The sequence below is a fragment of the Salvia miltiorrhiza genome, chromosome 3, assembly GCF_028751815.1.
Source record: "Salvia miltiorrhiza cultivar Shanhuang (shh) chromosome 3, IMPLAD_Smil_shh, whole genome shotgun sequence".
NCBI lineage: Eukaryota > Viridiplantae > Streptophyta > Magnoliopsida > Lamiales > Lamiaceae > Salvia > Salvia miltiorrhiza.
The window spans coordinates 42725244-42740084 of record NC_080389.1 but is presented as its reverse complement, the minus strand read 5'-3'; the positions used below and the strand labels follow the sequence as shown (position 1 = coordinate 42740084).

At 35.9% G+C, this 14841-nt stretch overlaps 2 protein-coding genes and 1 non-coding gene across 3 annotated transcripts; 2 read left to right on the top strand and 1 right to left on the bottom strand.

The window, feature by feature from the left end:
• The first annotated feature begins 965 nt into the window (after positions 1 to 965).
• LOC131015873 (60S ribosomal protein L10-like) lies at positions 966 to 1684 on the top strand. The gene has a single exon (XM_057944316.1). The coding sequence runs from the start codon at positions 995 to 997 to the stop codon at positions 1658 to 1660; it is 666 nt and encodes a 221-aa protein (XP_057800299.1). The 5' UTR covers positions 966 to 994; the 3' UTR covers positions 1661 to 1684.
• A 999-nt stretch (positions 1685 to 2683) lies between these two features.
• LOC131015872 (3-hydroxyisobutyryl-CoA hydrolase 1-like) lies at positions 2684 to 9887 on the top strand. Its single transcript, XM_057944315.1, has 14 exons — positions 2684 to 3036; positions 3310 to 3390; positions 3909 to 3977; positions 4069 to 4132; positions 4779 to 4858; positions 4986 to 5069; positions 6133 to 6217; positions 6564 to 6649; positions 7928 to 8049; positions 8504 to 8564; positions 8664 to 8762; positions 9201 to 9302; positions 9396 to 9437; positions 9527 to 9887. The coding sequence occupies exons 1-14, from the start codon at positions 3007 to 3009 to the stop codon at positions 9662 to 9664; spliced, it is 1143 nt and encodes a 380-aa protein (XP_057800298.1). The 5' UTR covers positions 2684 to 3006; the 3' UTR covers positions 9665 to 9887.
• Positions 9888 to 14447: 4560 nt separating this feature from the next.
• On the bottom strand, positions 14448 to 14521 carry TRNAV-CAC (transfer RNA valine (anticodon CAC)). The gene has a single exon. It is a non-coding gene; the product is annotated as a tRNA-Val (tRNA).
• Between the last annotated feature and the right edge of the window lie 320 nt (positions 14522 to 14841).

Here is a 14841-nt window from a genome sequence, read left to right as displayed (position 1 = left end):
AGAAAAGTGAACTCCATTATTTTTTTTTATCTTTTTACTCTTTAATTATTTTTACCTAAATTATAATATCGAAAAGAATAAATACACTTGTTAAGAACATTCACATCAGTTGGCTCATAGGGCTGACTCGAGTCAGCCCAAACAATTAGTCGATCGATGCGGAGATGGGGAGGTCGAGTCACGGCTTGTTCAGATAAGCTTGGTTCATCGCCTCTTTAAGGCACACACGTGTCTTCACGCGCTGAATATAAAAAATAAAAATCTGAATTTCAAATATTAAATGCTCTATAGTAGAAAATGACTACTGCCGATTTTTTTTTTATTTTTTTTCTTCTTCATTTTTCTTTTATTTAAATTCACATCTTCTTTATTTCTCTTCATTTTTTTCATCACATCTTCTTCATTTCTCTTCCTTTCTTCTTCATGTTTTCTTCTCTGTCTTAAAATGACTTCATGGTCTCTGATTCTTTGTCTTGTTCATTCGACGAAGAGACGGAAAAAATATCATAAATCATCGTGAAGGCGCAAGAAATGGTCAGTCAATTTTTCACTTCCCAACCACGTCAACTAGTTATCTCCAACAGGGGCTTCGTCTACTGTGATCATGAGGCTGGTGATCAACGATTTTTTCAAGACTACTTCAGCGATAATTCGGTGTACGGCTCACCATTTTTCAAACGCCGTTTTTCGATACAAAAGGAGTTGTTATTGTGCATTATATATGGTGTGCAAGGGGTGGATGGTTAATTGAAGTTATTGTATTATTTGATTTTAATATTATTTAAATTTATGTTATTAAAATTAATTTATATGAGTTAATAATATAAGTCAGATTAATGCAGACTTGATTTATAAGTGGTCCCATAATATGAATGAATAATTGATTCAATCAATGTAGATATTCTGACGGGAGGAGAGGGGTGAGTAAATTAAGGTATAACTTTAAATTTATAGGAGGAGGTCTTGAATCGGGGAGCCGAGCAGACTCATCGCCATGGGGAGAAGACCTGCAAGGTGCTATCGTCAAATCAAGAACAAACCCTACCCAAAGTCACGATTCTGTCGTGGTGTGCCTGATCCCAAGATCAGGATTTATGATGTGGGAATGAAAAGAAAGGGCATTGATGAATTTCCTTTCTGTGTGCATTTGGTCAGTTGGGAGAAGGAAAATGTTTCAAGTGAGGCACTTGAAGCAGCACGTATTGCATGCAACAAGTACATGACAAAGTTTGCTGGAAATGATGCTTTCCATTTGAGAGTGAGGGTTCACCCATTCCATGTTCTTCGTATCAACAAAATGTTGTCATGTGTCGGGGCTAATAGGCTCCAGACTGGAATGAGGGGTGCTTTTGGAAAGCCCCAGGGTGTCTGTACTCGTGTAGCCATTGGTCAGGTCCTTCTGTCTGTTCGCTGCAAGGATAGCAACAGCCCTCATGCTCAGGAGGCTCTACGCTGTGCAAAATTTAAGTTTCCTGGTCGTCAAAAGATTATCGTCAGCAGGAAATGGGGATTTACCAAGTACAATCGAACTGACTATCTGCGATGGAGGTCTGAGAACAGGATTATGCCTGATGGTGTGAATGCCAAGCTTCTTGGATGTCATGGACCTTTCGCGCTAAGGCAACCTGGAAGAGCATTTGTGGATGCAGCTACTCTGTGATGAGTTTTATTGGAATTTGAATGTTGTTAAATTTATAGGAGGATTATGAAAGAAAGAAACAATGGTGTCAAATGGCCACATTGAACATGCAAACACAATATTTGGCCACTAATTGAAAAAACACAAATTATGGCCATTAATTAGGCAATATGCCTAATATACCCCTAATTGGGCGGACTGGGTAGGGTCAGGAGCGCGGGTCGCGTGCCGGGTAGGATCAGGCACGCGGGTCGGGTTAGGCACTTATGGCACTATTAGTGCTAAAAAGACCATTTTACTTTATTTTATTTTGGATTTTCGTTGGCACTTATAGCACTATTAGTGCCATAAAATAAAATAACAAAAGTAAAATTTGATTTATTTTTATCTAGGGGGAGTAAATTTTTTTTTTTGTTTTTGGCTTGGGGGTGGGTGGGGTCGGGGGTCTGGGGGGTAGACAGGGCAGGGGGAGTAAAAAAATTTTTCGTTGGCACTTATGGCACTAATAGTGCCATAAGTGCCTAACCCGACCCGCGTGCTTGATTTTACCCGGCACGCGACCCGCGCTCCTGACCCTATCCAGTCCGCCCAATTAAGGGCAAAAACGTCCCAAAGCTATAAAAATGGCCAAAATTTATGTTTTTTCAATGAGTGGCCATAAATTGTGTTTTATGATTCATTTTGGCTATTCCAAAATTTTACTCTTTATGAAAACTTACATTAACGGCAATACAGACAACACTGATTTCTTTTTCTCTCTCCTACTTTATCACTTTTATTACCTTCTCTCTTCTATTTTATCACTTTTATACTTTATTGACTACACACTTAAAACACTAATCTACAATTCCTTAATTCTTGTGCCGAAACTAAACGTGTCAAGATTCGTGGGACAGAGGGAGTATATATTTATGTTAATTTAAAAATATAAATAATATAGAAACTATTAAATGAAGTATATTTTACAAATTAAAGCAAGCAGCATTTTCTAAAGATAAAAGAAAAAACAAGTAGTATAATAAAACAACAAAAAAAGAAAAAAAAATTACCGGAAGCGGTCACTGTTCACCAACTCTAATTTACAGTAGCGAAGAGGAGATTGTTGGAGGAAGCATTCACGCCAAATTAACGCTGGCCGCTAGAGTAACTGCTGGAGTTGCTCTAAATATTTTGAAAATTTTGAAAATTGGCTGTAGATAAAATGGGTTCGGTTTTCGAGTAAAAACACAATCGCGATTTCTTGGAGTGGAAATTCAGTGAAAGGCAGCTGATAGTCGAATAACCGATTCGTGTTAGTATTGTTTTTGCTGATTGCTAATTAGCCCATTTGTTATCCTCTCCTCTCCAAACGACCTTCGACAAGTACAATGGCTTCTACAAATGGAGAAACCGATCAGGTATGTGAAATTTCACCAATTTCCACTTACTTCTTCGATTCTAAACTTTTTTTTATTGTTCCTAATCTCTTGTTACATCTCCAAGTCGTTTTATAACTATCTGGTTTTTTCCGGCATACAATTAAGAAATGGGCTTTGATTAAATTCTTTTGCCCATATGAACTGAAAATGTTGTCTTTTGCTGAAATTTTATGCTTGTGATCCTAAGTATAGTGGATTGTTTTTTTCGCCTAGTTTCTACTTGAATATTTACGAGTTATGATGAAATTGCAGGTTTTGGTGGAACAGAGATCATGTGGGAGGATTTTCATGTTGAACAGGCCTAAGCAGCTCAATGCACTTTCAAATGTAATGGTATGTCTTGGGTTGATCATTGGCTGCTCGGTGAAATTGTTGGGAGCTTGAACGTTTTGATTGTGGCTGATCCTTAGCTGTTTTAGATTCTGTTTTTAGTAATTGAAGATCATTTTGATTAGAGAATGTCTTGTGGTAGCTAGAGTAAAGTGGACTGAAGACTGTGCAACCAACGTATTCTATGTGTTTCTGGATTTGGTTTTTATATAGATTTTGCTGAATGAATATGTGCAAATTTTCTTTGTGATCAGAGTGTATTATAGAACATCACCAGTTATTACTAATATGAGCCATTAATTGCTCTAAGAAAACATAGGAGATCCGATTGCCGGGAATCGGTAAAACTATGTCAAAACGAGTCTTTCCCCTTTTGTTCTTGGTTTTGTTCTGCACTATGCTCCTGTATCTGTTGTGGGATTGCTTTCTTCTGCTTACATCATGTCGATATTGCCTTTGGTTACATTGTTGATTAAGTTTGGTTTGATCATGTGCTGAAGTTGTTTCTGATCTTGCTCTAGGTGTCACGTCTGTTGGAGCTTTTTCTTGCTTGCAGAGAAGATTCCTCTGTCAAATTCATAATTGTAAAGGTATTTTCCATCAAATACTAAGATAATTAAAATTGAGCTTTGTCACCTGCACAAGTGATGAAGTGTTCGGATCTTTGGCCATAAATAATAGGGAAAAGGGAGAGCATTTTGTGCTGGAGGTGATGTAGCGGCAGTTGTTCGTGATATTAAACAAGGTATTGCCTCTTTTCCCCATAAATAGTTTCACCTCACGAACTCCTATAGTCTAGCAAAAACAACCTTAGGTTGCATTTGGAGGCTTTTGTATAGATTCTGATTATTAGTTTAGTGAGTTCTATGCATATAAGTTGAAACAAAATGGTGGATTATGAGTCACTTATGTTGGCTATAAAACTAGAATGTCAAGAAGTTGGTGAATTTAGATTTTGAACTTTTCAATTAATTGAGACTAACATGAACATCCAATTTTAGTTGTAGATACAATGGATGTAAGTAGTGTGAAACATTTTTCTTGTTTTATTACTAGAAGTTCAAAGTTTGTGTAGCTTCCTAAGAAAATTGTTCTGTGTCATTTTTATTGGTTTCTGATTATGAACTATTCTACAGTTTGCTTTAACCAAGTTAATGCATGCTTTGGTTTCCTTTTAATAAGCTAATTTTTGCTGCTACCGGGATTTGATTAGTTAGACTTAGACTCATTAGAATCAGAGCGAAATTTGTGTCTGAAATTCTTTTATCTGCTCCTGCTTTCATTATAAGCCATTCGTTCTCGTGGAATGATGTTATCAACATTTTTGAGTTAATAACTGAAGGCTCTTTCCTTACAGTTGATAATGCTTGATATTTTCCTTTGAGCATCAGGTAATTGGAAGTTAGGTGCAGAGTATTTCAGAAAGGAGTTCACAATGAACTATGTCATAGCTACATACCGCAAACCCCAGGTTCTTATTTAGAAAAATTCACATTTTGGTTTGCTATTTTTGTCTTAACTATTTGTGGTTATTGGCTACCTTTCTTATTTGAACTATGATGCATGACTAACTGTTCTTCTAAAAATGCATTAAAAAGGTTTCAATTCTTAGTGGAATTGTCATGGGTGGAGGAGCAGGTGTTTCTGTACATGGTAGATTCCGCATTGCCACGGAGAACTCGGTACTTATCTTGCTCAATTTTACCTTTTAGTGAATTTGTGATCTTTGCTTGATACATCTTAATAATAGTTAGCTTTAAATATACACACATGTGAGGCATGCTCATCATTATTTGCATGCATATCTTAATACAAGAAATGAAATAAGATTAAGTGTTTGTAAGAAATTTCGCTTCCCATTTCCAACCCGCATGAAAAACCATAACTACAGTTTGCTAAGGTAACCACTCATGTAAGATACCATATCCTGGAGAAGGATATGATTTGAAACCAGAAAGCACTATGATAAATGTTATATGACGTGTGATATTGGATTGGGCAACTGTATTCTTCTGATAGCAGTAATAACCATAATCTTTTGAGTTTGCAACCCCAAATGCAGGAAGGATCTACAAATTTGCCTTGTTTATACTCTTTTGAACATTGCACTGATCTAGGAGAAAAACATAGCATTCTAGATATACATTTTTAGTGTGTGCTATAGAACAACTAGGGTTAAATTTGGAATATGTTTGAGGTGATAAATATACCACGATTATGAAATAAACTTTTTCAGAGGCATAGTTCTAAAAGTATATGCAAGACCATGTGTTGCTCATACACGAAAATGCTGATCTTCTATGACTTATTATTTGGGCGTTTGAAGGCTTAATGTATGGCATGTTCCTCCCGATTATGAAAGTAATAGCATGGATGAAGCATAATAGTTCTTCTTGTAGTGAAGAACAGAAGATCAGATGAATCAACTGAAATGAAGTAGTTGTTATGCACATCCAACTATCTAGTTTATAACTTGATGTGTTCGTAATTGGCAATTGTGTTAGACATATAAGTTAGGCAGGTCAACCCTTTACCCTTGACCATGGTTTTGGGTTAAGTTAGGGCTCCCTAACTTATATGAATTATAGGTACCATCGTTATTCTGGTTGAGTGATGTTGCTATTTTACATAGGTCCATCTAATATGACATAAGTTTGTATTTTCTCTTCATTTTGAAGATAATGGTATGCTAGTTTAATCTAGAAAATTGCTGTTTTATTAAGAGAGATTCGGACCTTCATGCAGCTTTTCGCTATGCCTGAAACAGCTTTGGGACTTTTTCCAGATATTGGTGCTTCCTACTTTTTGTCAAGACTCCCTGGATTCTTTGGTAACTTCTCTTTGCTAATCATTCCACATATCAGTTTTGAGGATAATAATGTACAGTACCTTTCCAGTAATTTTGTTATTGATCTGGATCTTATTTGTTTAGATCAAATCACCACAAGGAATTATCTAGTCGAATTTAGATGATTTTTGAATTCTACTTTACCATATGTATATGTTACCTTTATGAGAAACTACACACAGACATATTCATTTCTTTGCATTTTCTCTGCTGTTTTATGGCGTTGATGGCCTTTATTGCATTCCCTGTTGTTCTTATGTGGGAAAAAGCATGTGTCCGAATAGCACTGATTTATTTCCTTTCCTGGAAACTGGACTTTTCCTGGCAGGGGAGTTTGTCGGTCTTACAGGTGCAAGGTTAGATGGTGCTGAAATGCTTGCATGTGGTCTGGCAACTCACTTTGTTGAGTCAGAGGTATACTTCTTTCCAACTCCTCCAGAATGCTGGACATTAGTGGGGTGAAGTTGTTACTGAGTTGGCTGTTCTGGACCTTTTTCCCTTCAAGTGAAAGCTTGCCTTTTCTAATTAGAATATTTTAATTATCCCTTAAATTAAATCAGATTAAGTGTACTTGTGGTGAGGTGTTAGTACCATTTCAAAACTTGTACTACTACATGTTTAACTGATTTTTACCTTAATCTTGCTCTTTTTCATTCACATTTATGCCTAATTTTAGAAAGACTATTTTGAGTAGTACTGGAAGGTCTAAACGAGCTACTGCTTTGTTTTGATAGTCCCTTAGGGGGCGTTTACTTTGAATGATTAGCCTTGATAGATAAAAAAAGTAAGGCTAATCCCTTGTTTACTTTGTTGGATTGAAACTTTGGGATATCCTAAGGCCCTTGATTATTTTTATCATTTAAGCTAGTTTTGCTTGATTCTTATCCCGTCAAAAAGGTGGGATTGGAGTAATCCTACCATTGAGGATAAAAATACTCAATCATCCATTTGATCAATTATGCAAAGTAAACACCTCCTTAATGTTCTAGAAAGGGTATATTCAAATTCTCATTCTAGTATAAAACTTAGAGATTCCAGGTCCAGTGTAAGACTGTGGTGGAGTGAAGGGTATTTTTAGATGGAAGAGAATTCGAATCAAAATTCATTTTGAAAGGAACAAAAACTAAAAGAGAAGAAAACAACTTGCAGTAGAGCCTGCAGAAGAAAACAAAATTTTGCAGGCAGACCTGCAGTGCCAAGCACTGAGTTTCCTCCTTCCCAAGCAGAAAATCTGACAACTCAACTAAGATAACTTTTCTGATGATCCTTAATCATTCAACTCTACTACTTAAATAACAAAACGAACTAGGTCTCTGGAAACAAAAGCCTTGTCCATCCCTTTATTCTAATCCTACATAACCTAACCAATCATATAAGTAGAGATATTGGGAACAAAATCCATCTATAACAGAGTGCATCTATTCTAATTACGAACCTCAGATTGACTCCTTCCAATCATTAGTTTGTTTTTTCGTTTATGTCTCTCTACTAATTAACTTTATCATCATGTGTATTCTTAAGAGATTTTCTAGTGATATGCTGTAATTACTTACTTTTGCAAAGTTTATTTTCTTTTCAGGCTACCTATTGGACTAATGCAGAACTTTCTTTAATATTTAGTTGTAGAATATTTTTGCTTTGTAGATGATAGGGCATGTCTGAATTTTTTTATATGCTTCCATTGTTGGACAGAGATTGCCATTGTTAGAAGAAGCACTTGTAAAAGCAAATTCCAGTGATCCAGTGGTTATATCTACTATAATTGAAGAATTTTCACATGCTCCAAATTTGAAAAGAAATAGTGCTTATCACAGGTATAAATTAACACCACTTATCTTGGAGCAATTTGGTTCTGCTTGATTATAGTTTCCTAGGATTTTTTTTCTTGCTACAACTAGAAAACCTTTCAGATTTTCTGAATATAGTTGAATTTGGCAGGCCACCATGGCTTCTATAGAGTGGTTGGATACAAATAATGACATTCAACTTCCAGAACGTTTTTTGTAACTTCATGTGAAAATCACTCCCCTACCTACTTTAGTAACTGAATGGATTATGCATGGTTTTTGATTGTCTGAACGGTTCCTAGTCCATCTAAATATCATGATTGATCCAGAACTGACATATTTGTTCCGTTGTTATATATGTATACTACTATACTCTTATAATCCATAATTGTTGCATAACTAGTTTTTTTGTGTGATTTATTTAGTAGTGTGGCCACAGACCAGATTTTCAAATCTGATTCTGATGCAATGGTATCTGCAGGTTGGATGTCATTAATAAGTGCTTTTCTCGAAGAACAATCGAAGATATTATTGCAGCCCTTGTAAGAGACAAGGCATACTTGTTTGATCTAGTGCTTTTTGCCTAGGATGCTTCTAGTTTTGCAATTTTTTTATCATGTTGTTTGATTTCCTGTTTCTAGGAAAAGGTGGTCGCTGACAAGAAGGACGATTGGATCTCTTCCACCATTCAGTCACTCAAGAAAGCTTCACCTATAAGCCTTAAAATCTCTCTGAGATCGGTACACTTCAGTGAGCATTGTTAGTTTGTATTAATCGACATCTCAGAAGTATCATCTCTTGCTTGTTATTTTATTCTCCACATATATCTGTGGGCCCAACCCAACCTTGAGTCTCTTGTAGTTGCTTCATTACTCTAAATTAGGAGGATGGTAATCAGATGCATTTATATTGTCAGATATTGGAGAAATTATATTTCAAAAATTGTTTGTTTATATAGATCCCTTCACTTGATTTCTTGGATGAGGTCTCATTATTTAAAATGCGGCAAAAGTTCATATTTTGAACTGAGGAACTTAAGCTTGTCTTACCTTCATCATTGTCCATTTCTCAAATCTGCATGGATTGCTTAAATTGCATAAGTTTTTTCTGCAACTACATAACCTATGTTAGAGTTTTACATGATTCTAACATCTGACGTTTCCGCTCATCCTCTCCAGATTAGAGAAGGAAGGCTCCAGGGCATTGGTAAATGCCTCATCCGAGAATTCAGAATGGTTTGTCATGTGATGCGGGGAGAAGTTAGCAAGGATTTTGTTGAGGTACGTACCAATGCACCTACTCTTAACTCGTTGTCTCTAACTCTCTATGCTCTCCCGTAAAAATCCCTAAACAAAATCTACTTCAAAATTCAGGGTTGCAGAGCTATACTGTTCGACAAGGATAGAAATCCAAAGGTGCACGAGCATTTTTACATCTTTAGTCGGAGAATTAAGAACAGACTATTTGCTGAGACTCTCTTTTCTTGTTTCTCCTGGTTTTGCAGTGGGAGCCCTCGAAGCTAGAGTTGATCAGCGATGAAATGGTGGATCGTTACTTCTCCAAGGTAGATGATGGTGACTGGGAAGATTTGAAACTCCCCATAAACTCTAATTTACCTGCGTATGCCATTGCTAAACTCTAAGTTTTATTCGTCATGACTTGTATGATTTGCCTAGAAATGAAAATATAACATGACTTCCCAAATAAAGTTGTGAAGAATGGGGGGTCGCGTGTACACCTTTTCGTTTACATAAATCAAGTAATTTGTAAAGGCTGTATTGTATCTCTGTTTTATTCTAGTAGACATAATTTGTATACTTTCTGCCGTTCCCTTTTTGCCAGTTGCAACGGGGTGTTTTGGAAAATTTGTTGTTATTGTTGTCGTTGTTGTGGCCTTTTTTTCTCTATGCCGAGCTTGGATCTAGTCTAATTAAGTTGTTGGGCTATTCGATATTGGTAGATTTTCTTATGGTTGAAATTTTGTCCCCTTATCATAAACCTTCAACTTTTCATAAATAACTATGAAATTTACTCCCTCCGTCCCGCGAATTTTGAGTCAATTCTTTTCGGCACGAGAATTAAGAAAATACTCCATCCGTCCCTGAAATAAGTTCCTCTTTTTCCTTTTTGGGACGTCCCCCAAATAAGTTCCTCTTTTTTTCTTTCCCTTTTTGGACAACTACCCCACCACTAATAATATTTTATTTATTTTTACTTTTCACTTTTCACCACTCCCAATACTAATTATAACACTTTTTCACCTTTTCACTACTCCCAATACTAATTATAACATATTTTTCTCCACTATCAATACATTTTACCATTTTTCCTTAAAACCCGTGCCGTCCCCAAAGAAGAATTTATTTTGGGGACGGAGGGAGTAGTATTTAGTGTGTTAAGTGTGGTAAGTGAAAAAATGAAAAAGGTGAATAAAGGAGAATTGTTTTGTCATATAAGGAAATGACTCAAGATTCGTGGGACGGAAATAATACTATTTATGAATTGTTTTTAGAATCGTGTTCACAATATTTTCAATCATCTCAATTTTTCGAATTTGGAGGTATTGTAATATCAGCAAAAATAGATTAAAGTTTCCGATTATAACATTGCAGCACTTCTCAATATACCAAATTCTTGTGGGCATTTCATCAAACGGTTGGAGCGCCTCTTACGATGTAATGTGAAATATGATTAAATAATAGGGTTAATTACGCCAAAAATCATGAATTTTGGGCCAATTTCTAAATTTGTCATGAACTTTTTTTTTTCTTTCAAAAATTCCCTGAACTTAAGGGGTTTACCAATTTTTCCATATTTTTTTGCTCCGGTGAAGCTCCGAGCTGACGTGTCGCCTACGTGGTAATACTGAGCTAATGTGGCACGTACTTGGAAAAACAATAAACAAAAAAAAATAAAAAAATTCATTATTTTCCCTCCCCCTTCTCCAAGTCGGCCGGTGGACCGCTGCCAAAGGACCGCCGCTGCCTTCCTCCGGCGAAGCAGCGCCGAGGAATACCACCTCCGCCTTCCTCCTTCTCGCGCCGTTCCAGACCTCACGCCGTCTCCCACAATCACCAGATCAGTCGCCTTCCTCTTCTGCTGCATCGAACCCCCTCTACCGCCCTCTCTCTCTCCACCGCCCTCCACCATCACCATCATCAGATCCACCGCCGCCAACCACCCACGCAGATCCATCGCTCAACCGCCCTCCACCACCATCATCACCAAATCCACCACTATCATCACTAAATTCCATCAACACCAAATTCACGCAGCATCAGCTCCGATTCGCGGCGGCGACGTCAATTCCAGGAGAGAGAAAGTGGGGAGAGAGAGAGAGACAACACACAGAGTTTGGTGGGGTAGGGCAGCGGAGGCGGCGACAGAGGGCACTGGAGAAGACGCGGGGGATGGTGGTGGAGGAGGTGGCGGATCTGTGATGGTGGTGGGGGAAAGCGGTAGAGGAAGAGGTGTGGTAGTGTGGGAGTCGACAGAGCAGACAGAGTAGAGTCGACAGAGCAGAGCTGAGTCGCAGAGTCGAGTAGAGCTGAGTCGGGCAAAGTCGGCAGAGCTGCCTCTGGCAAGGCTTAGTCAGCCCTGGAATTGAAGAATACTTTGCTCTGGAATTGAAGAATACTTAGTCAGCTCTAGGATTGAAGAATTCTCCAATCCAGAAGTTCAATTTTTCATCTTTGTCATCTTCAATTTTAGGCTTTACTTCAGGATCTACTCACTCAAAGAAGCCACATTGTTTCTTCTTCCCCAAACATCCATCGCCGCCGTCGACTTCTTCTCCCTCAAAAAATCTTCTTCTTCCCCAGATCTCGCGCCGCCGACCTCACACCTCACTAGGGTTTGCGCCCCCTTTCGCGCAGCGCCACCACCCGACCTCGCGCCGCCTAGGGTTTGCGCCCCCTTTCGCGCTATGCCACCACCCGACCTCGCGCCGCCTAGGGTTGCGCCCCCTTTCGCGCGGCGCCGCCTTTCATCGCTCTGGCGAGATTAAGGAATGAGAGATTTGGAAAACTAGGGCTCTGCAAAACTGAGGGCAGGGGCGGTCTGGTGGGCGGCTCTCCGTCGGAGTTTAGAGAGGAGAAGACGGGGGCTAGAATTTGAGGTAAAACGACGTCGTTTTACGCCCAACTAAACGACGTCGTTTTGGTTCCCGTCCGGCGGTGCCATATCATTTTTCAGGTCACTCAAAAATGCCATGTCAGCACTCAATTTGGGGATTTTTGAAAATCATGGAAAAATTGTTCAACCCCTTAAGTTCTGAGAATTTTTTATAAAAAAAAAGTTCATGGCAAGTTTGGAAATCCGACCAAAGTTCATGGTTTTTGACGTAATTAACCCTAAATAATATATGTAGACGGAGAATGAGAAATAGTATTTGTTTTTTTTTAATGAGAAAATATGTATATTAAATAAACAAAAAGAAAGTGAAATGATAACTTACAAACTAAACCTTGGAAACACCCAAGGAGAGAACAATCGCAACGGCAAAGGGTCGAGGGCGAGGGTAGGGTGGACTCTAAAGTAATAAATCTATAAAAGTCCTTAGAGGACGAAGAGAGGAAACTTCGTGAAATAATCTCTTTTTCTTTAGATACATTTCTTACTCTTATTGGAGGACACTCAAACCTCATGAGAGCGGCCACGTTGAGAGGAATCTTTACAATAAGACCTTTCATTTGATATATTTTATGTAAATATTTGATTTAAAATGTAAAAGTTATATTTATTTAAAGATTAAAATTAAAAAAAATCTCTCTCCTCTCATTTTTTTTGAATAAATATTTTTTTAATTATTTTTATTTTTATTTTAAACTTTTTTTGGCCTGTTTAAACTATCTTATTTTTATTATTGTGAATCCTTCTTTATATTTTTAGTTTTTCAATATTTGGCTCAAATATATTCAATTAAAATTAATTTTTTATTATATTTATAAATATGATAATTAAGTTTTGATATCAATTTTTACAAATAAAAAAAATATAAATTATTTTTCATGCATTGCACTGTGTAATGCTAGTATATAAGAAAATGGTAGTTTCACACATATTTAATCAAGAACTAAATTGATGCCTTAAAGTTAAGTAGACTAGTACGCTCCCCCGTGCAATGCACGTCCTATGATATACTCCACCCGTCCCTAAAAATTATGGACCAAAAGTGATGACACGAGTTTTAAGAAAAAGTGTAGTAATTGTGTTTAAGTAGAGATTAGTCCACACCTTTTTATAAATAGTGAGAGGACAAGTTTGTGGGGTCATTTCCAAATAAGGAAATATCACAATTTTCAGGGACGTCCTAATATAGTATAAAGCCACAATTTTTAAGGACGAAGTGAGTATTTATTTATTTTTAAAATTTTAAATTATGCAAAAATATCAATATATCATTATTATGAGTTAATTGGTAACAAAAAATTATGTTAATTGAAATATTAGTATTTGATTTAAAATAGTGTATAATAATATTACTATCAACTTAATGATTATAATATTAAATTTAATGAGTATTATATAATATTAACTATATACGTGTAATAATAATTAAATTTATAGATTGTAAAACAAATAATTTAAGTCAATCCATTTTGGGCAAATAACACTAAACCATCAATATAACAAAATTAAAAGTCGTCATTTAATATTTCATCCGTCCACAAAAAATAGTCAATTTTTGCCATTTTAGGGTGTCCACAAAAATTACCCCCTTTCCATTTTTGAAAACTATCAATCACATGGTAGGTCTTATTCTCCACTCACAATATAATTAATTATCATTATAAACACTACTTTTTAAGTGAGATATATTCTCCATTTACAATACAATAACTATTTTTTATTAAAATTCTCGGCGTCCCTTACTAGAACTCTATATTGTGGAAGGAGGAAGTGTAACAATTTTGACCTCTTAAAAAGTCAAACTATATTATTATTAAAACTTTATATTTAAACAGTCCAAGATTAATTAAAAATCAGGAAAACATGTGAATAACATAAAAAGAAAAATATAAGAATAAATATGTTTATATAAAATAAATAATTCATACACATAATTAAATAAATCTATATACTATTTTAAATTCTAATTTTAAGATATATACTAATTTTTTATTTACAAATTCACACTAAAATTAATATAAATTTCATTCTCGTTAATTGAATTAAAAAATTGAAATATTTGAATTTAAAATAATTATAATTATTAACCATGTAAAATGATTTGAAAGAAGAAAAAATGATATCTACTTATTTTTTCACCAACAAGCGAAAACAAAATAGAAAAAAAGTATGATAATCAACATTGGAGATAAATGAGAACTAATAAAAATTAATTTAGATATCCTTTCAAAAAAAAAAAAAAATTGATATTAAAATTAATAAAATTTATTTTATGAGGCAGCAAAATGTTAAATTGTCTGAGCCCGGGTTCGAACCGGGGACCTCTAGTGTGTGAGACTAGCGTGATAACCGACTACACCACCCAGACAATATTGTTATGTGGTCGTGCTTTAAAATACCTATTCACAATTATGATAACCTGTAGCAGCGTACAAAATAGAAATAACTGGGCACACCAACAAAAGTAAAAAAATTTATGGATTTTGGGCACCAATAAAAGTAAAAAAATTTATGGATAAGTAAGAGTATCTTGACAATCTTATATCAAGTTAGTATTTACTCGTTAACAACATTTTTGGTCAGACAACGTGATTTTGCAAAATCGTGTAATAGTCCCAGAAAATATATAATATTGTATTTTTAAGTGATACACACTTTTTTCATAATTACATACTCTGCAAAAAAAAT